At 39.1% G+C, this 14,812-nt stretch overlaps 1 protein-coding gene across 2 annotated transcripts in view; it reads left to right on the top strand.

The window, feature by feature from the left end:
• The window catches only part of PRPF39 (pre-mRNA processing factor 39), a 1,439,843-nt gene that overhangs the window by 529,864 nt on the left and 895,167 nt on the right, over positions 1-14,812 (top strand). For both annotated transcript variants that reach the window (XM_044074271.1, XM_044074272.1), the window contains exon 5: positions 13,133-13,298. In XM_044074271.1, coding sequence (XP_043930206.1) covers positions 13,133-13,298 — 166 coding nt within the window. The remainder of the gene's footprint in view (positions 1-13,132; positions 13,299-14,812) is intronic.

The raw sequence follows: 14,812 nt of genomic DNA, 5'->3' as shown, positions 1-14,812 counted from the left end.
TGGGGGGCTCCACATACAAACACATGTAACACAGACATCAGTCGTACAAGTTATGCACTGGTAAATACAAACAAATTATACAAGTTGTACAGTGGTGGATACATACAAAAAAATTATATTAGTTTATCAGGCAGAAAGACACAATGTAGAGAGACACATAAACCACAAATAAAGAATGAGATCACTGGAACATGAATTGCCAGACAAAGCTAAATTGCTGTAGATCTTAAAAACAAGGCATAAAGATGTACATCTTTAAATTGTAACTTATTAGATATAAGTGGAAAGAAGAGAAGGTAGTTAAAAGGTAGAGGAGTCTCAGAAAAGCAACTGCGGCCTTAGACTGATTAGAGTTTTATTGCACTTGGTACAGAGATGGATCATGAGTAGAGATGGAGAGAAAGCCAAACACCTTGGTCATGGGAGGTTTCAGCTATCCGTCCATTGATTGGGAGTCCCACAAGAGCACAAGCATAATTGCTACAGGGTTCCTGGACTTTAATTTAAATGCCATGAACAATTAGTCCAGACCCTCCACTAGGGGCTCAAATGTCCTCTACCTAGTGCTCACCAACATGGGGGGGGTCACTGTACTACCCCCTGTGTGTTGCCCTCATTAGTAAGGTCAAATCATTTGTCTCGTTTGAAATATAGATCAAACCTAGCACCCCCAAAGGAGTAAAAAAACTGAAACATTTTTCCAAAGCTAACTATTGACTACTAAACGATGGTATAAAAAGCTTTGAAGCCCCTGCCAACATAGACAGTGTCTCCTGTGCTGAGGAATACACCTTTGCCATATATAGCCACTTAAACAAATGCATTGACTCTGTCATACCTAGCAGGAACAAAACAAAGTCTTCCTGAAAGAACAAGCCACCCTGGTGGACTGTAAGTATAAACTAAGTTGTACAAAATAAATAAATAAACTGATATCTAAGAACAGGAGGGAACTAACCTGACAGAGGTAGAATACCCTCCACAGCTTGAACAAGCAAATTAGATACTTTAAGTTCTATATAGCTAGCTAGGAGTCTAAATTAGCATCCCTTGCCAAATCAATCACAAGGCATTCTTTAGCTATGTCTGTAACCTAAGAGGGAATGCCCAGCTGTGTGCCAAACTCATAGTAAACAGTGCCACTCACTCTGAACCAGAGGAAATTGCCAACCTGCTAGCTGACAGATTTGATGGTAATTTCACCCCCTTTCCACCTGACATACCTCAAATCATTCCCAGCACCAGTTCTCTACGAAGCATCTCCAAAGAACAGATCATGCAAGCTCTCTCCAAGGACAGAAACACGGCTTCTATGGGACCAGTTAACATCCCAGGCTGTTTACTCGGCAATCTAAAACAAGACCTAGCAGGCAACCCTTTCGCACCTTCTTTAACCATAGCCTAAAAACTGGCTTCGTCCCAGCAAAGTGGAAAACAACAACAGTAATCGCCTTGCACTCAAGAGGTCTGTCAACTGACCCTGGGAGCCATCGACCCATACGCCTGACCAATCCCATGTGCAAGGCCATGGAAGGAATCTGGGACCTTATCCATAAGGACATAGTCACCTTCAGACTCTTGACCAAACCCAGTTTGGCTTCATTAAGGGTAGGTCTTGCTTATTAAACCTGGTGGACTTGTTTGAGAATGTCACCAAAACCCTGGATGAGGGCAGAATGGTACATGCTGCCGAACTTGATTTAGCCAAGGCTTTTGACACTGTCCACATTCAGGTATAGTGGAGAAAGCTCTCCCAGCTTGGGATCAAACCCATACATTACTGGATGGGTAGCAAACTGGCTCACTGACAGTACACACATTGTCAAAGTTGGAGAGTCCACCTCCCACTAGTAGACCATTTGCCAGCGGGGTACCACAAGGATCTGTGCTGAGCTCTTTACTGTTTGGAATCTAGTTTTCTGAAGTCCAGGCGAAGGTAGTTAGCTTGTGGCTTACCAAGTTTGCAGATAACTATAAACTGGGTGCAGTTGTAGAGTCCCCCAACTATGTTAACATGTTACAGAAAGGGCTGACTCAGACAAATGATTGGTGCCAAAGTCATGGACTAAAACTTAACGCAAAAAAATGCCTCTTTATCCCCTTTGGCAAAGAAGTAGCCCCTGTGAATTATGATATAGATAGCACCCTTGTAAGCACATGCTGAGTGGTATTAGACTTGGGAACACAGGTTGATAGCAATCTAAACTTCAATCACCATGCGTCTGTAGTGGTAAGAAAAGCATTCTACATTGCGCATCTCTTAAATAAAGGAATCTCATCCAACACCAGGGTGGTTATAGCTCCACTTTACTGACCCTTATCATACCACTAATCTAGTACAATGTTCCCTTCTGTATGTACCTCACCAGACACCTGCAGCAACTGCAGAGACCACAGAGGTTTCTTACCAAGATAATCCAGAGCCTCCAATACATGAGATGCATGTAAAGACTAAAAACCCTGTCCCTGTACTCTGTATCATACAGGTTACTGAGAGGAGGAGACCTGTGCTTGGCCTACAGAGCAGAATAGGACTCTGCCCTAATGTAATTGCTGCACATTCACAAATCAAATGGGACAAGAATAACTTGCTCCAGAGATCTCAGCCTAGCCTGCGACATCAGCAGAACATGCTGGAGAAACAAATACATCTCCCAGCGGTTACTGCTCCTCTAGAATAAGCTCCCACTCCATGTGAAGCAGAGCTCCTCAATGACCCTGTTTAAGCACAACCTTGATAACTGGATGGATGGCCATAAATTCATCTTGGACATGGCACCTATGTCCCTTATGGACAGGGGCATTCATTATTGGTCAGAGTATTGCTTTGCCAACAACGACCGTCTAAACCTGGTCATTAAGAGTATTCGGGTTTTTACATGGCTAGGCTTGTAAAGGCCCCGGGACCATTAGCCTAGTAACCTATGAACTTTCAAGTTCCCTTTCAGGGACCATTTCTGCTAAAGCCCAATCATCAGTGGCTTCTCAGTTGGCTGCCCTCCAATCTGTCTTGAATTCATCCATGAGGCTTATTTCACACGCAGCCAAAGGCACCTTGAGGGTAGCAGGTTCAGGCATATCCATTAGGAAGCATACCTGGATGCATTTGTAATTTGGCGAAGCCCTTCAAGTCTTTGTTCATCACTGCTGCTTTTGACAGCATTTCTTTGTTTGGCCCGAAAGTGAAGAACACAATGTCCAGGTGTGAGAAGGATGGAAAAACCCTCTCTGCAGTGAGTGTGTTTTTCAACCCCTCAGAAGTCCTTTTGTAGGAAGCAACAAGATGGGAGGAAGATGTCGTTCAGGAAGTCCCAGGGTGATTTCCAGAACACACATGGAGAAAGTTACCCTAGGGGCAGAGGGGGGAACTTTAGCGGCACAATGCCCTTGCAGCAGAGGAGGCCCACAAAACCGTGGATCCAGAGATTTTGTCTGATAAGACCCTACCAGTGCTCCTGAAAGAAGGCCTGATTGTCCACCTCTGGAGGCAGTCGGTGGCCGACTATCCCTGCACCAGAGAGCTGGCTGGACACAAAAGGTACTTGGGTGCAGAGGATCATTTCAACAGGTTACAGTAATACCCTTTTCCCTTCCTTTCCCAATTCTACCAAAAATTCCCGATTTGTTCCACCCAGTCCGAGGAAAGAAGCAACAATACAAATACAAAAGCTGCTAGAAAGAGTCATCCAAGAGGTCCTGCCAGACCAAATAGAACCTGGAACTTATTCGAGATTCTGTTTAGTGTCAAGGAAAACGGGACTGGAGACCAATTTTACATGTCAGTAATTTGAACAAGTCAGTTCGACATAAAGTTTCGAATGGTCATTGTTCAGTTGATTCTCCTTTTTCTGGGCAAGGACAACTGGATGTGCTTGATAGACCTTCAGGATGTGTACTATCACATAAAGATGAACAGACAATCCAGAAGGTATTTACACTTCCGGCTGGGAGCCAGTCACTACCAGTTCAGAGCTGTGCCCTTTGGCCTCATCATAGCCCCCAGGTTGGTTATCAAATGTATGGCAATAGTAGAAGCTCACTTGAGACTGCAGGGATTCCGGGTGTTTCCATATCTAGATGACTGGCTTATTACCTCCCCAACCAAGCATCTGTTAATAAGGGTAAGAAATCAGGTACTCCAGATTTGCTGACCTTTGACAAGTCTCACCTACACTCAACTCAAAATTTTGAATTCATAGGTGCAGTGTTCAGCATGAAGTCAGTGATAGTCTGTACTCTTGAGAGAGGAAGAGAAGCCAACAGATTACAGGTCTGAAAAAGTAATTTGCAGTACAGGCATGTAAGAGAGATCTCAGGTGGTGGATTCAATCAGATCAGGTTCTACAAGACCATCCATTCGTTCTATATCAACCCAAGGCCATAGTGACCATGGACACTTCCCATTTGGGGCAGGGGGACGCTTTCTGGAGAAAACTGTTCAAGGAGCTTGATCCCCTGAAGAGGCCAACTTGCATATAAATATCCTAGAGATGAGAGCAGTGCCCTTAGCGTTGCTGTCCCTCCAGAATGCTCTCCCCTCAGGGATAATTGCTGTTCAAACAGACAATATGTCAGTAGTTTGGTACATCAGAAAACTAGGAGGGACCAAATCATACCCATTATGTTGAGAAGCACTCAGAATGTGGCAATGATCTCTCAACAAGAAAGTGACAGAAATGAACTTTCATCAGTGGGGCCAGCCTTTCTGCAATCTTTTTGTCCCCCACCCACAGGGGTAATCGCCAAGGGATGCTCTGCTTCAGGATTGGCCGCCTGATCTGCTTTATGCCTACCCTCAATTCTATTAAACTTGAAATTTCTGCAGAAAGCTGCCAGGTTGAAGAGCAAAGTTGTCCTCGTTGCACCTTACTGGCCTCTACAGGTTTTGGTTTCCCTTCCTGTGGCCTCATCTGCTTTGCCAGTCTAGGATTCTGGATCTGATTCCAGACCTCCTGTCTCACCTGATAGGCATGATTCGCCCAGACATCTCAAACCTCAAGCTTACAGCCCGATTTCTCCAATTCCGTTAATAGCCAGACAACCAGTGCTGTCTTCCCTTGTCCACCATATCCTTTTATCTTCCCGTAAACCTTCGACATGAAAACTCTGTACAAGTAAATGGAAAAGATTTGTTTACTGGGCACAACAAAATCATGTTGTTCAGTTTTCAGCTCCGAAGCTTAACATACTTGAATTTTTAGCTTTACTGTTTAAAGAAGGGGCAAGCTCCTCTATCATTAAGGTTCAGTTAGCAGCACTGTCTAATATTCATACTGAATTTGAAGGTTCCTCTGTGGCCTCTCTTAAGTTATGCAAAGCATTCTTGAGAGGCACACCTTTTCATATATATATATATATATATATATATGTATATGTATATATATATATATATATATATATATATATATATATATATATATATATATATATATATATATATATATATATAGAGAGAGAGAGAGAGACCACTGTTTAAAGACCCTACTCCACCACTGGATCTGAACTTGGTACTGCAAGCATTATACATTCCCCCTTTGAACCAGCAGCTAATTGTGAACTTAAGTTTCTGACTTGGAAAATTGACTTTGTAGGAGCCATTACCTCAGCTAGAAGAATTTCAGGCCTGGTCTTCAAAATCTTTATTTTTCATAAGGGTAGGGTTACATTATGAACCAGGGCATCCTTCCTTCCCGTAGCGGTGTCAGAATCCAGTATCAATCAGTCCATTAGTTTTCCAGTATTCTTTCCAGAATTTGTATATATGTTGTATTAATTGGATGTTCACAGACAATTGTTTTTATTTACACAGGACAAAAGAAATCCAAAAGGCAGACCAAGTGTTAGTTTCCTTGGCAGATTTGAAATTGGGTAACCAGTAGTAAAACTAACTTTAGCTGGATGGCTGACTTGACTGTATTTGTTTTATCTATAACAAATTTGGTCTTACCTTAACTAAACCTGTAAGAACTCATTCAACTAGGTCCATGGCAACTTCTTCAGTATTTCCGTACAGGATTTCCATGGGCGACGTGCAGCAACAGCTCGGGCAAGTCCGTGTACCTTTATCTGTCTTTTCAAATTAGATCTGGTCTCGAGGGGGTAGCGCATCTTTTGGTTCAGCTGTGCTCAAGAATATCCTTCCTTGGAGTCCACCAGAGGTTTTAGATAAAGCATCTAACAGGGAAACAGAAAAGAAGGTTCGTGTACAATTTCGAACAGAGGTAGAAAGACTTTGAAATGACATTTGGAAGCTTTATGTAAATAAGTAATGGACATTGCAAAAGTTTTTGACAAGAAGTGTTTATGGACTAGTGACTGGGATTGTAATATTGTGTTAAAAATAGAGAAAAAAATATACATATATCAAGCATAAGTGTGGAGGACAATAGGGTGTTGTAAAATACTGGATAGAACCCAAAACATTTTTTTTTTTTTTTTTTGTGGAAGAGGACATTTCATAAGTAACTGTGACAGAAAATGTTACATTTGTCAGAAATGGGACATGATGCAAAAATATGTGAATTGAAGTGTTATAAATGTAACAAAAGTGGGCTTTTATGGATTGATTGCAAAAGTGAAAATAACCGCAAGGAAAAAGAAAAAGTAAGAGAAGAAGACTAACAAAGTGAAGAAATTTTAGAGTTAGTAGAAATAGAAGAAAAAGTGGATGAGAAAAAATAATAGAGGACATAGAAGATTTTGGAATAAGTGATGAAGACATAAACTGGGAGGCAGTAAAAGGGAAAAAAGAATCTTATTGGTAAAAGGGTAAAAACAGAAATAACATTTAAAAGGGATGATTTCAAAAGGGAAAAAAGAAAGGAAACTGATGAAAAAGAATTATTATGTACAGCTAAAGATTGGGGTTTGGTGTAATGGTTAAGGTGTTTGACTCTGACACAAAGTAAGTATTTGATCCTCACCTTTGGGGAGGAAATTGGATAGGCTTAGAATGGCCTGTTAAGAAAGCTTGCCCTATAATTAGCTATGCATTTATGAAACCATGAATCTAAGGAAACTGGAAAAACATTTGAGTATTTTCTGTAAATGTGAATAGTATTAAGAATATAGTAAGAAGAAAAAGAATTTTGGAGTGGTGCAATACATGTCCAAGGCCAAGAATACAGCTTCTGTGGGACCCAATAATATCCCTGACTGTTTTCTACATGAACTACAAAGCGAACTGGCATCACATCTGTGTGCCTTTTTCAGTCACACCCTCACCTCAGGCTTTGTCCCTACCGAATGGCGGACTGCTACAGTCATCCCTCTCCATAAAGGGGGCGCGACTGTAGGCCCTTGGAATTATCGTCCCATTAGCCTGACTAGTCTGATATGTAAAACTATGGAGTGCATCATCATGAACCTGATTAACAAAGATATAGAAAATCTCCAAACACTAGACCCCATGCAACTTGGTTGTGTGAAAGGGAGATCATGCCTGCTTAACCTGGTTGACTTCTTTGAGTCCGTCACCAGGGCTGTGGATGAAGGTAAGGCAGTGCATACAACCTACCTCAATCTAGCCAAGGCCTTTGATGCCATTCATTGCTTGGGAATTATTGCTAAACTCACAAACTAGGCATCAACCTCTATATCACTAGGTGGGTTGCAATTTGGCTCACAGATAGAACACACAATGTGAAAGTAGCAGACTCCAAGTCAGACTGCAGACCAGTCACAAGTGGAGTCCCACAAGGATTGGCCCTGGGTCCTCTCCTGTTCGGCATCTACTTCTCAGAAATCCAGGCCAACACAAAGGGACTCTAGCTGTCCAAGTTCACAGATGATTGCAAGCTGGGAGCCATTATTAACTCCCCAAGTGATGCAGACATCGTACGGAAAGGCCTCACTGAGACCAATGACTGATGTTGAAACCATGGCCTTAAGCTTAATGCCAAAAAATGCCGTCATCCCCTTTGGTAAAAACTCTGTTCCCACTAATTACCATGTTGATGGGAGCCCACTGAACACTGCAGGTGTTAAAAGATCTGGGGATGCAGGTTGACAGCAACCTCTCCTTCGACCACCTCATTGCCACTGTGGTCAGAAAGTCCTGTGTGACACATCTCATTACCAAGGGTTTTGCATCTAGGAAGAGAGTTCACCGTCTGTCTCTACTCTTCCCTCATTAGACCAATCATAGAGTATAATGCCCCATTTGGCATGTACCTCACTCGACACCTGCAACAGCTGGTGAGGCCACAGAAGTACCTCACGAAGAGGATCCTAGGTATTAAACATGTCCTACATGGACAGACTCAAAAGACTCCAGCTGTTCTCTGTCTCATATTGCCTACTTAGAGGTGATCTCTGCTTGACTTACAAAGCCATATCTGACCCAGCTCCTTTAGAAATGCTACATCTAAAGAAATCCCAATCCCTTCACGCCACATGCTCCAGAGACCTCAGCCTCATTACCTCAATCAACAGAACGTGCTGGAAGGACAGGTTCCTCACCCAGAAGACTTCCCATGCTCTGGAATAGACTTCCCATACATGTCAAGCAGAGCACCTCGCTGTCCCTCTTCAAGAGAAATCTTGATGAGTGGATAGGTTATAGAAAGCTCACCCCCAGGGATCACTCCATTGGCTCTACTTGATAGAGGCACTGTTAATGAACGGGCGGCACAATGCCAGGGCCCTTCTGTGGGCTAGGCTTGTAAAGGTTTCAGGGCCATTAGCCTAGTACACACCTATGAACCTATGTCATGTAGCTGTAATTACATTAGAAGACACAAGATTTGTAATAAATGAAGAAAGTTTACAAACCGAGAAACTATGGGTGGAAAGATATTCTGGAATTTGGGCAATGAGAGATGTTCTGGAATAGCTGTATTCTTTAGAAATACAGTAAAGATATTAGATGCAACTTTAGCAAAAATGAGAAGATTAAGCATTATAGATTTAAAATGGAAGGAGCAAGTTTACAGAATTTAATATTGCATGCTTATACTAAGTGTAAAGAAGGGGGAAAGCTTATTTCATCAGATTTTAGACTGTAGTAATAAATGTTAATATTATAACAGGAGACTTTAATTGTGATTTAAGAGGGGAGTGTAAAAAGTAAGGAAATGATAGAAGAAAATGTTAGAAGTTATGAGATGTGATAAATTAAAATTTGGGACAAAAAATCATGGACTTACAAAAGGGGAATGTATAGAATTTAAATAGATTATTTTATAGTATCAGAATGTTTAGTTATAGGGGAAGGGGAGGTAGTTGAAACAGGATTTTCTGATAATCTTGCAATATGACTATAGATAAAAGAAAACAAAGAATATATTTTAAAATATGCAATGGAATAAAAATGATAAATGAGAGAGCATGGAACGAAGATGGAAAGACATTAGTAACACAGTTATGGAAAGATTATATTATCATGAGAACATTTTTTAAAAATTGATCTGATGGGTGATTTTTAAGGAAAATATATATGTTTTTACATTGGCAGTATGATGTGAGAAAAGAACAGAAAGAAAATTAAAAACATATCGATGCATTGGAAGATTTACTATATAATAATAGTACTTTGACAGTGAAAAAGAATTATATGAAAGAAATCAGGAAAAAATACAAGATTCGTTATGCAAGGAAAGATTTTTTTTGCAAGGAAAAAGTATCAAGTTACTTAATCCGATTAGTAAAGGAAGATGGTGTATAATGAGAGAAATAAAAAAATGTAAAAGGAATACTAGAACTCTGGAAAAGGTTATGAATAGTGTAGTACAATATGTACAAGAAATGTTTAAAGGGAAAAAGATGGTAGTAAAGAAACATGGAAAGTAAAAAAGTTAACAGAAAAGGAAAATCAAGAGTTGGAAAACGAGATTTCTTTAAATGAGCAAAATAAAGTATTAGGACAAGTATAGATTCAGTGACGGGCCTAGATGGAATATGGTATGAAAAGTATACAAATTTAAGGGATTGGCAAAAAAAATATTTTTTAAAGATTTTGAATGGTTAAATCAGTGCCCACGATGCAGCCCCATCCGACCTCTAGAAGAGTAACCAAAAATTAAAAAAAAAAGTGAAAAAATGCTATGCCTTATTCCAGTCACGCAAACTTTCCAGCACGTGCTTACTTACCTAATTGACTGAAGTTGCGCACACCTCTTAAGTTTAGCCATGGAAGTAACTGTTCTTTGTTGTTGATAACTTGTAGTCTATAAACAGTAGTAACTGTCTGCAACAGTTCTTAATAAGGCATGGCTGCAAGCCAGAATAAAGTTAAACATAAAATTGATGTAGAAAACGGGCAATTTCATGATGACTGGACGGAGCAGTATGGTTTTATTCAGCAGGAGAAGAACATTATTTGTGCTGTCCTAAGTATAAATGCCAATCACTTGTACCTTTTGTTAACTCGTAACAACTTACTGTGTTTTGAGGTGGCCCGCAGATGCATTAAGAATTCATGTAGTGGCCCTCCCCACAAAAAGGTTGCGCACCACTGGGTTAAATGAAGGTTTTATGTATAAAGAATTATGTAGTGGAATACTTAAGTTCTTATGGAAGAAGGAAGATAATTAAACTGGAGACAAATAGTATTCAGTAATAATGATTATAAGATCTTTAAGGGAATGTGCGTCTGTGTGGTTTGTTTTCATTTATGTAAATGTAGGATTACCTATGTAGTAAGTGATGTTTCTTGTTTAAAAAATAAGGCAGGAATTGAAAAAATGTATGTAATGTTGATTAGTTTATATGATACATAGCAATATATGTGAAGTATAGTCTTTGTTATGTTAATATAGTTTGATTACTTTTATATGAATGTAAATGTGCCTTTGTCACAAGTGATAATTCGATAAGAGTTTGAAAAAATATATATACATCAAGCATTTCTCAATGAAAAAAAGAAAATACAAAAGAGATTTGAAACTAAAATGGGAAATATTGTGGAAGACAGCATATATAGTATAAAGGGGAAGGGTTGTCAAGAATTATTAATAGAGAAATTGTGAATGATCTTTATGAACAGAAAAAAAGTGAAATTCATGGCAGGAAACCTTAAGGCATTTGACACAATTGGACATGAAATCTTATGGGTAATAATGAAAGAATATAAGTGCAAAAGTTAGGAAATTATGTATGTCAGTATATAATAATAATAAAGTAGAAATACTTGTAAATGGCTGGTTAAGCCAAGAAGTTAGGACATTATGCATGTCAGCATATAGTAATACTAAAGTAGAAATAACTTTTAAATGGCTGGTTAAGCCAAGAGGTGCATATGAAGAGTAGTGTATGATAGGGATGCCCGATGAGTTATATGCTCTTTGTGTCAGTTATGGATGTGGTAGTATGTGAAATAAATTACAGAACGGAGGAGTTGGGGTTTAACAAATGAATTGTTAAAAATTGTAGTTATGTTAACATACGAGGGTGACATTATAATAATTGCAAAAAAATTTAATTTGAATAAAAGGAGTACTTTGCAAAACTGAGTGTTTAGGGGTGATGAGGATTGCCGTAAGTAGAGAGAAAAGTAAAGGTTTAGGTGATGTAGTAAAGATCGGGGGTATATATTTTACATTGAAAAAAAAATTCTGTGTTTGGTATAACATTTGGAACTAAGTAGAATTCAGTTGGGAAAAATAGAAGAAATAAAACAAACATCTTTTCTGGAGAGCCTATAAATTGTCATTCAGAAAAAGGCTTATTTGATTAATTCAGTACTGATGAGAAGTGTATTTATGTTGCCAACAGTGTTTTTAAAGGAATTATTGCAGATGATTTTTTATGTAAGGTTCTAGGTTAAGTCCAGTAAAAGAAGAATTTATATGTAAATAAAAGAAGTTTGGGGTATATACTTGTTCACTAAATTTATACAAAGTGTTAAAGTGGATAAATGAAGATGAGAGATTAGTAGTAGAACTGTATAAATATAGCTATGATAAATTTTGGGGTATGGTAAAAAAAAGATTAAAAGAGCAAGAGTATATAAATGAAGAAATTAAACATTATCAAGAATATTTTTTTCTGGAAAATAAAAAATGATGTGGAAAAATATAGAAAAGTGAGATAAGAATGTAATGATAAAACATTACTGTGTAAAACCATGTGAAAATCTAACGGATGAAAATATTAAAGCTATAAAAATAAGCAAATGGTGTAATCACAAAGAATGTCAAGATTTTTTGTGGAGACTGGTAATAGTTAAATTGCCAGTAAAAGGAAATATGCCATAAAAAAAAAAAGAAAAGTGATAAATATGTTTACATTGTCAAGAAGAATAAACTATGGAACATGTTTTGAAATGTAAAAGTAAAAAAGTTATGGGGAAAACTACGTAAAGATGCTTTTGAAGATATAAAGAGAAGTTGATAAACATGGTCATGATTAAATGTGGATGTTATAAGAATAGAAGTAAAGAATATGTTGAAAGAATAGATAAGTTATTTTATGTTGCATGGGTTATATGGAATGAAAGATTAAATGAAATTGTTTAATGGTAAATAGATTTTAGCAACAGTATTAAGTAAAATCAGATGGTGGTTATGGAAAAAGGAATGGGAGTCTAATAAGGATGAAAATTTAGCATGATTATATAGGAAATTATGAATGTGTGTGTGCATATGTAAATATTTTGTAAATAAGAGAGATTTTTTTTTTTTGCATTTAAGTAAAGGACCCTTACTGTCCTCAGTAGGTGCCATGTGGTCTTGTACATCGACCTGACCTACAACCAACTCAAGCAGATGAGACCTCTGTTTAACATTTTGACTTGGGCTTGTCCTACAATACACTTTCTTGGGGCACACACCAGTTCTACTAGAGGATTACTACAATATCAATAAAGGAATGTAAGGGTGTGGTTAGAATCCTTGCAAACTTAGGCAGCTTAACAGGACTGAGGAACATTAGAGGAAATCACTTAACACACACAGATACCATGGTACACTATTACAAACCTAAGACATGGATACCATTGTACGCTGTTGCAGGCCAGTTAAATACTACATAATTGTCATAATAACTAGCAAGAAGAATGTACAGGACGTTATTTCAGAGACAAAACAGTTTTAGTTTAGGTTAGATTTTGTGGAGTACACTTTAAATCCTATGGCTAGATTGTGATTTGTATCTTTGCATGTTTCAGAAATACATTTTGTATTTTGTGAACCAGGTTCAAAGAACATATTCAGAATAATCTTCCCAAGGCCTGTGTGACAGTAGAAGAGTTTCTGAGGTTGAGGAGAGAACTGGCCGCTGCAAATGATCACATGAACAGTGGTGATTCTTCAGCAGATGACATTCCACCAGGAACTGAAGATATTAAGGATCCAGCAAAAGTAAGTATTAGTGTTTTGTAGTAGTTTGGAGCTGTAGATGTGAGTTAGTGTTGCAGTAAATATTTCCATTTGTGACAAGCACATGCCTGCTTTCTTGTAGTGTAGGATACTTGTTTATGTAATTAACATTTGAAGTTCAAACTCACAGCATCGTGTCAGGTATGATTTTACTTATGTCCAGTGATTTTATTCCCCAGTAGGCTAGGGGCCCCCAGTCGTGTAGTATCTCACGGATATGTTCTACCTTGATAGAGTCTTTAGGATCAAGTCATCAGGCCCCATGATGAAGCACAGCAAAGAGGTGTATGACCTCATTGTTCATGAACCACGTGGACCATGTGGCTAGGATTTAACTAGTGCTGCGCTAGCCAGCATTACCATGTACTTCTATGTCTGGCTCCAGGTTTTAGATTTTGTAGTGGATATAGAGGTGAACAATATGGATTCATTTTTACAGGAGTCTTTCTGTTTGAAGCGAAAAGACAGCTAAAAATACATGGAAGAGTAGGGAAAGATCTCCACAGCTGTGGTGGTCAAATTCCATCTCCTCGGTGGGCATTTTGAGAGCACAGAGGACCTAGTGTTGGGTGTAGCTTTACCAGAATGACAACGTGTGAAGGTTGAGTTAAAGGTCTCCTGAGTGGCAGAGGAAAGGGGTGTCGGTGGACAGCAATCTGTTCATGATGGTTCAGCAAGCCCCCCTCAAGCTTTCTGCAACAGCCAACCTTTGGAGATTGTCGGGGGAAGTTTGACCCTCTATGAATCCCGGTATTTCTCCATTACGAGTGATAGTTGGATAAGAGTATCTCCAAAGGTTAGAAGGTTCTAGTCGTAAAGTTCAAGCCCCACAGAAGAGCCCTGTCAGATGCTGCAGTCCATCAGGAGAAATGGGCAGTACATGAGGTAAATGCTTCTAAACGATAGCTGTCCAAGAGATCCCACTAGTTCAAAGAGGCCAAGGTTTCTACTCAAGATTCTTTTTGGTGCCAAAGTCCCAGGACCTCAGAGCATATTAGAGTTCATCCTGAACCAGTTTCAACATGCTAACTTACTACTGGTCAAGATGCAAGCTGTCATCCCATGCCTAGCTAGAGGAGACTAGATGAATTCTGTAGATTCTTGCACGTAAAGATCAAATCAGTATCTCTGCTTCAAGGCAGAGCTGAAAACTACCGTTTCAGAAACCTGTTTCTTGTTCTCAACATAATCTTCCATTTCTGTATTAAGTGCATTGTGGTAGTTGCAGCTCACTGTAGACTTCAGGATATAAAGATGTTTCCATACTGCTCTTAGATGCACCAACTCGTCTGCTGTTGCTGGCAGAAGTTCAGTCACTAACCAGACTGCTCAACCTCCTTGTGATTATCGTCTGTATGTGCAAGTCATGGTTGACCCCTGCGTAGTGCATCATCTTCCTAAAACGCATTTTGATACTGCTAAGAGCAGTCCTGATTCAGACAAAGCCACAAATCCTTCAAAAACATACATGCTGCTCACTGGAGAGCCACAGTTTG

The sequence above is a fragment of the Protopterus annectens genome, chromosome 6.part0 (assembly GCF_019279795.1).
Source record: "Protopterus annectens isolate FY-2018-M chromosome 6.part0, PAN1.0, whole genome shotgun sequence".
Lineage (NCBI taxonomy): Eukaryota > Metazoa > Chordata > Ceratodontiformes > Protopteridae > Protopterus > Protopterus annectens.
This window is presented reverse-complemented; position numbering and strand designations above follow the sequence as displayed.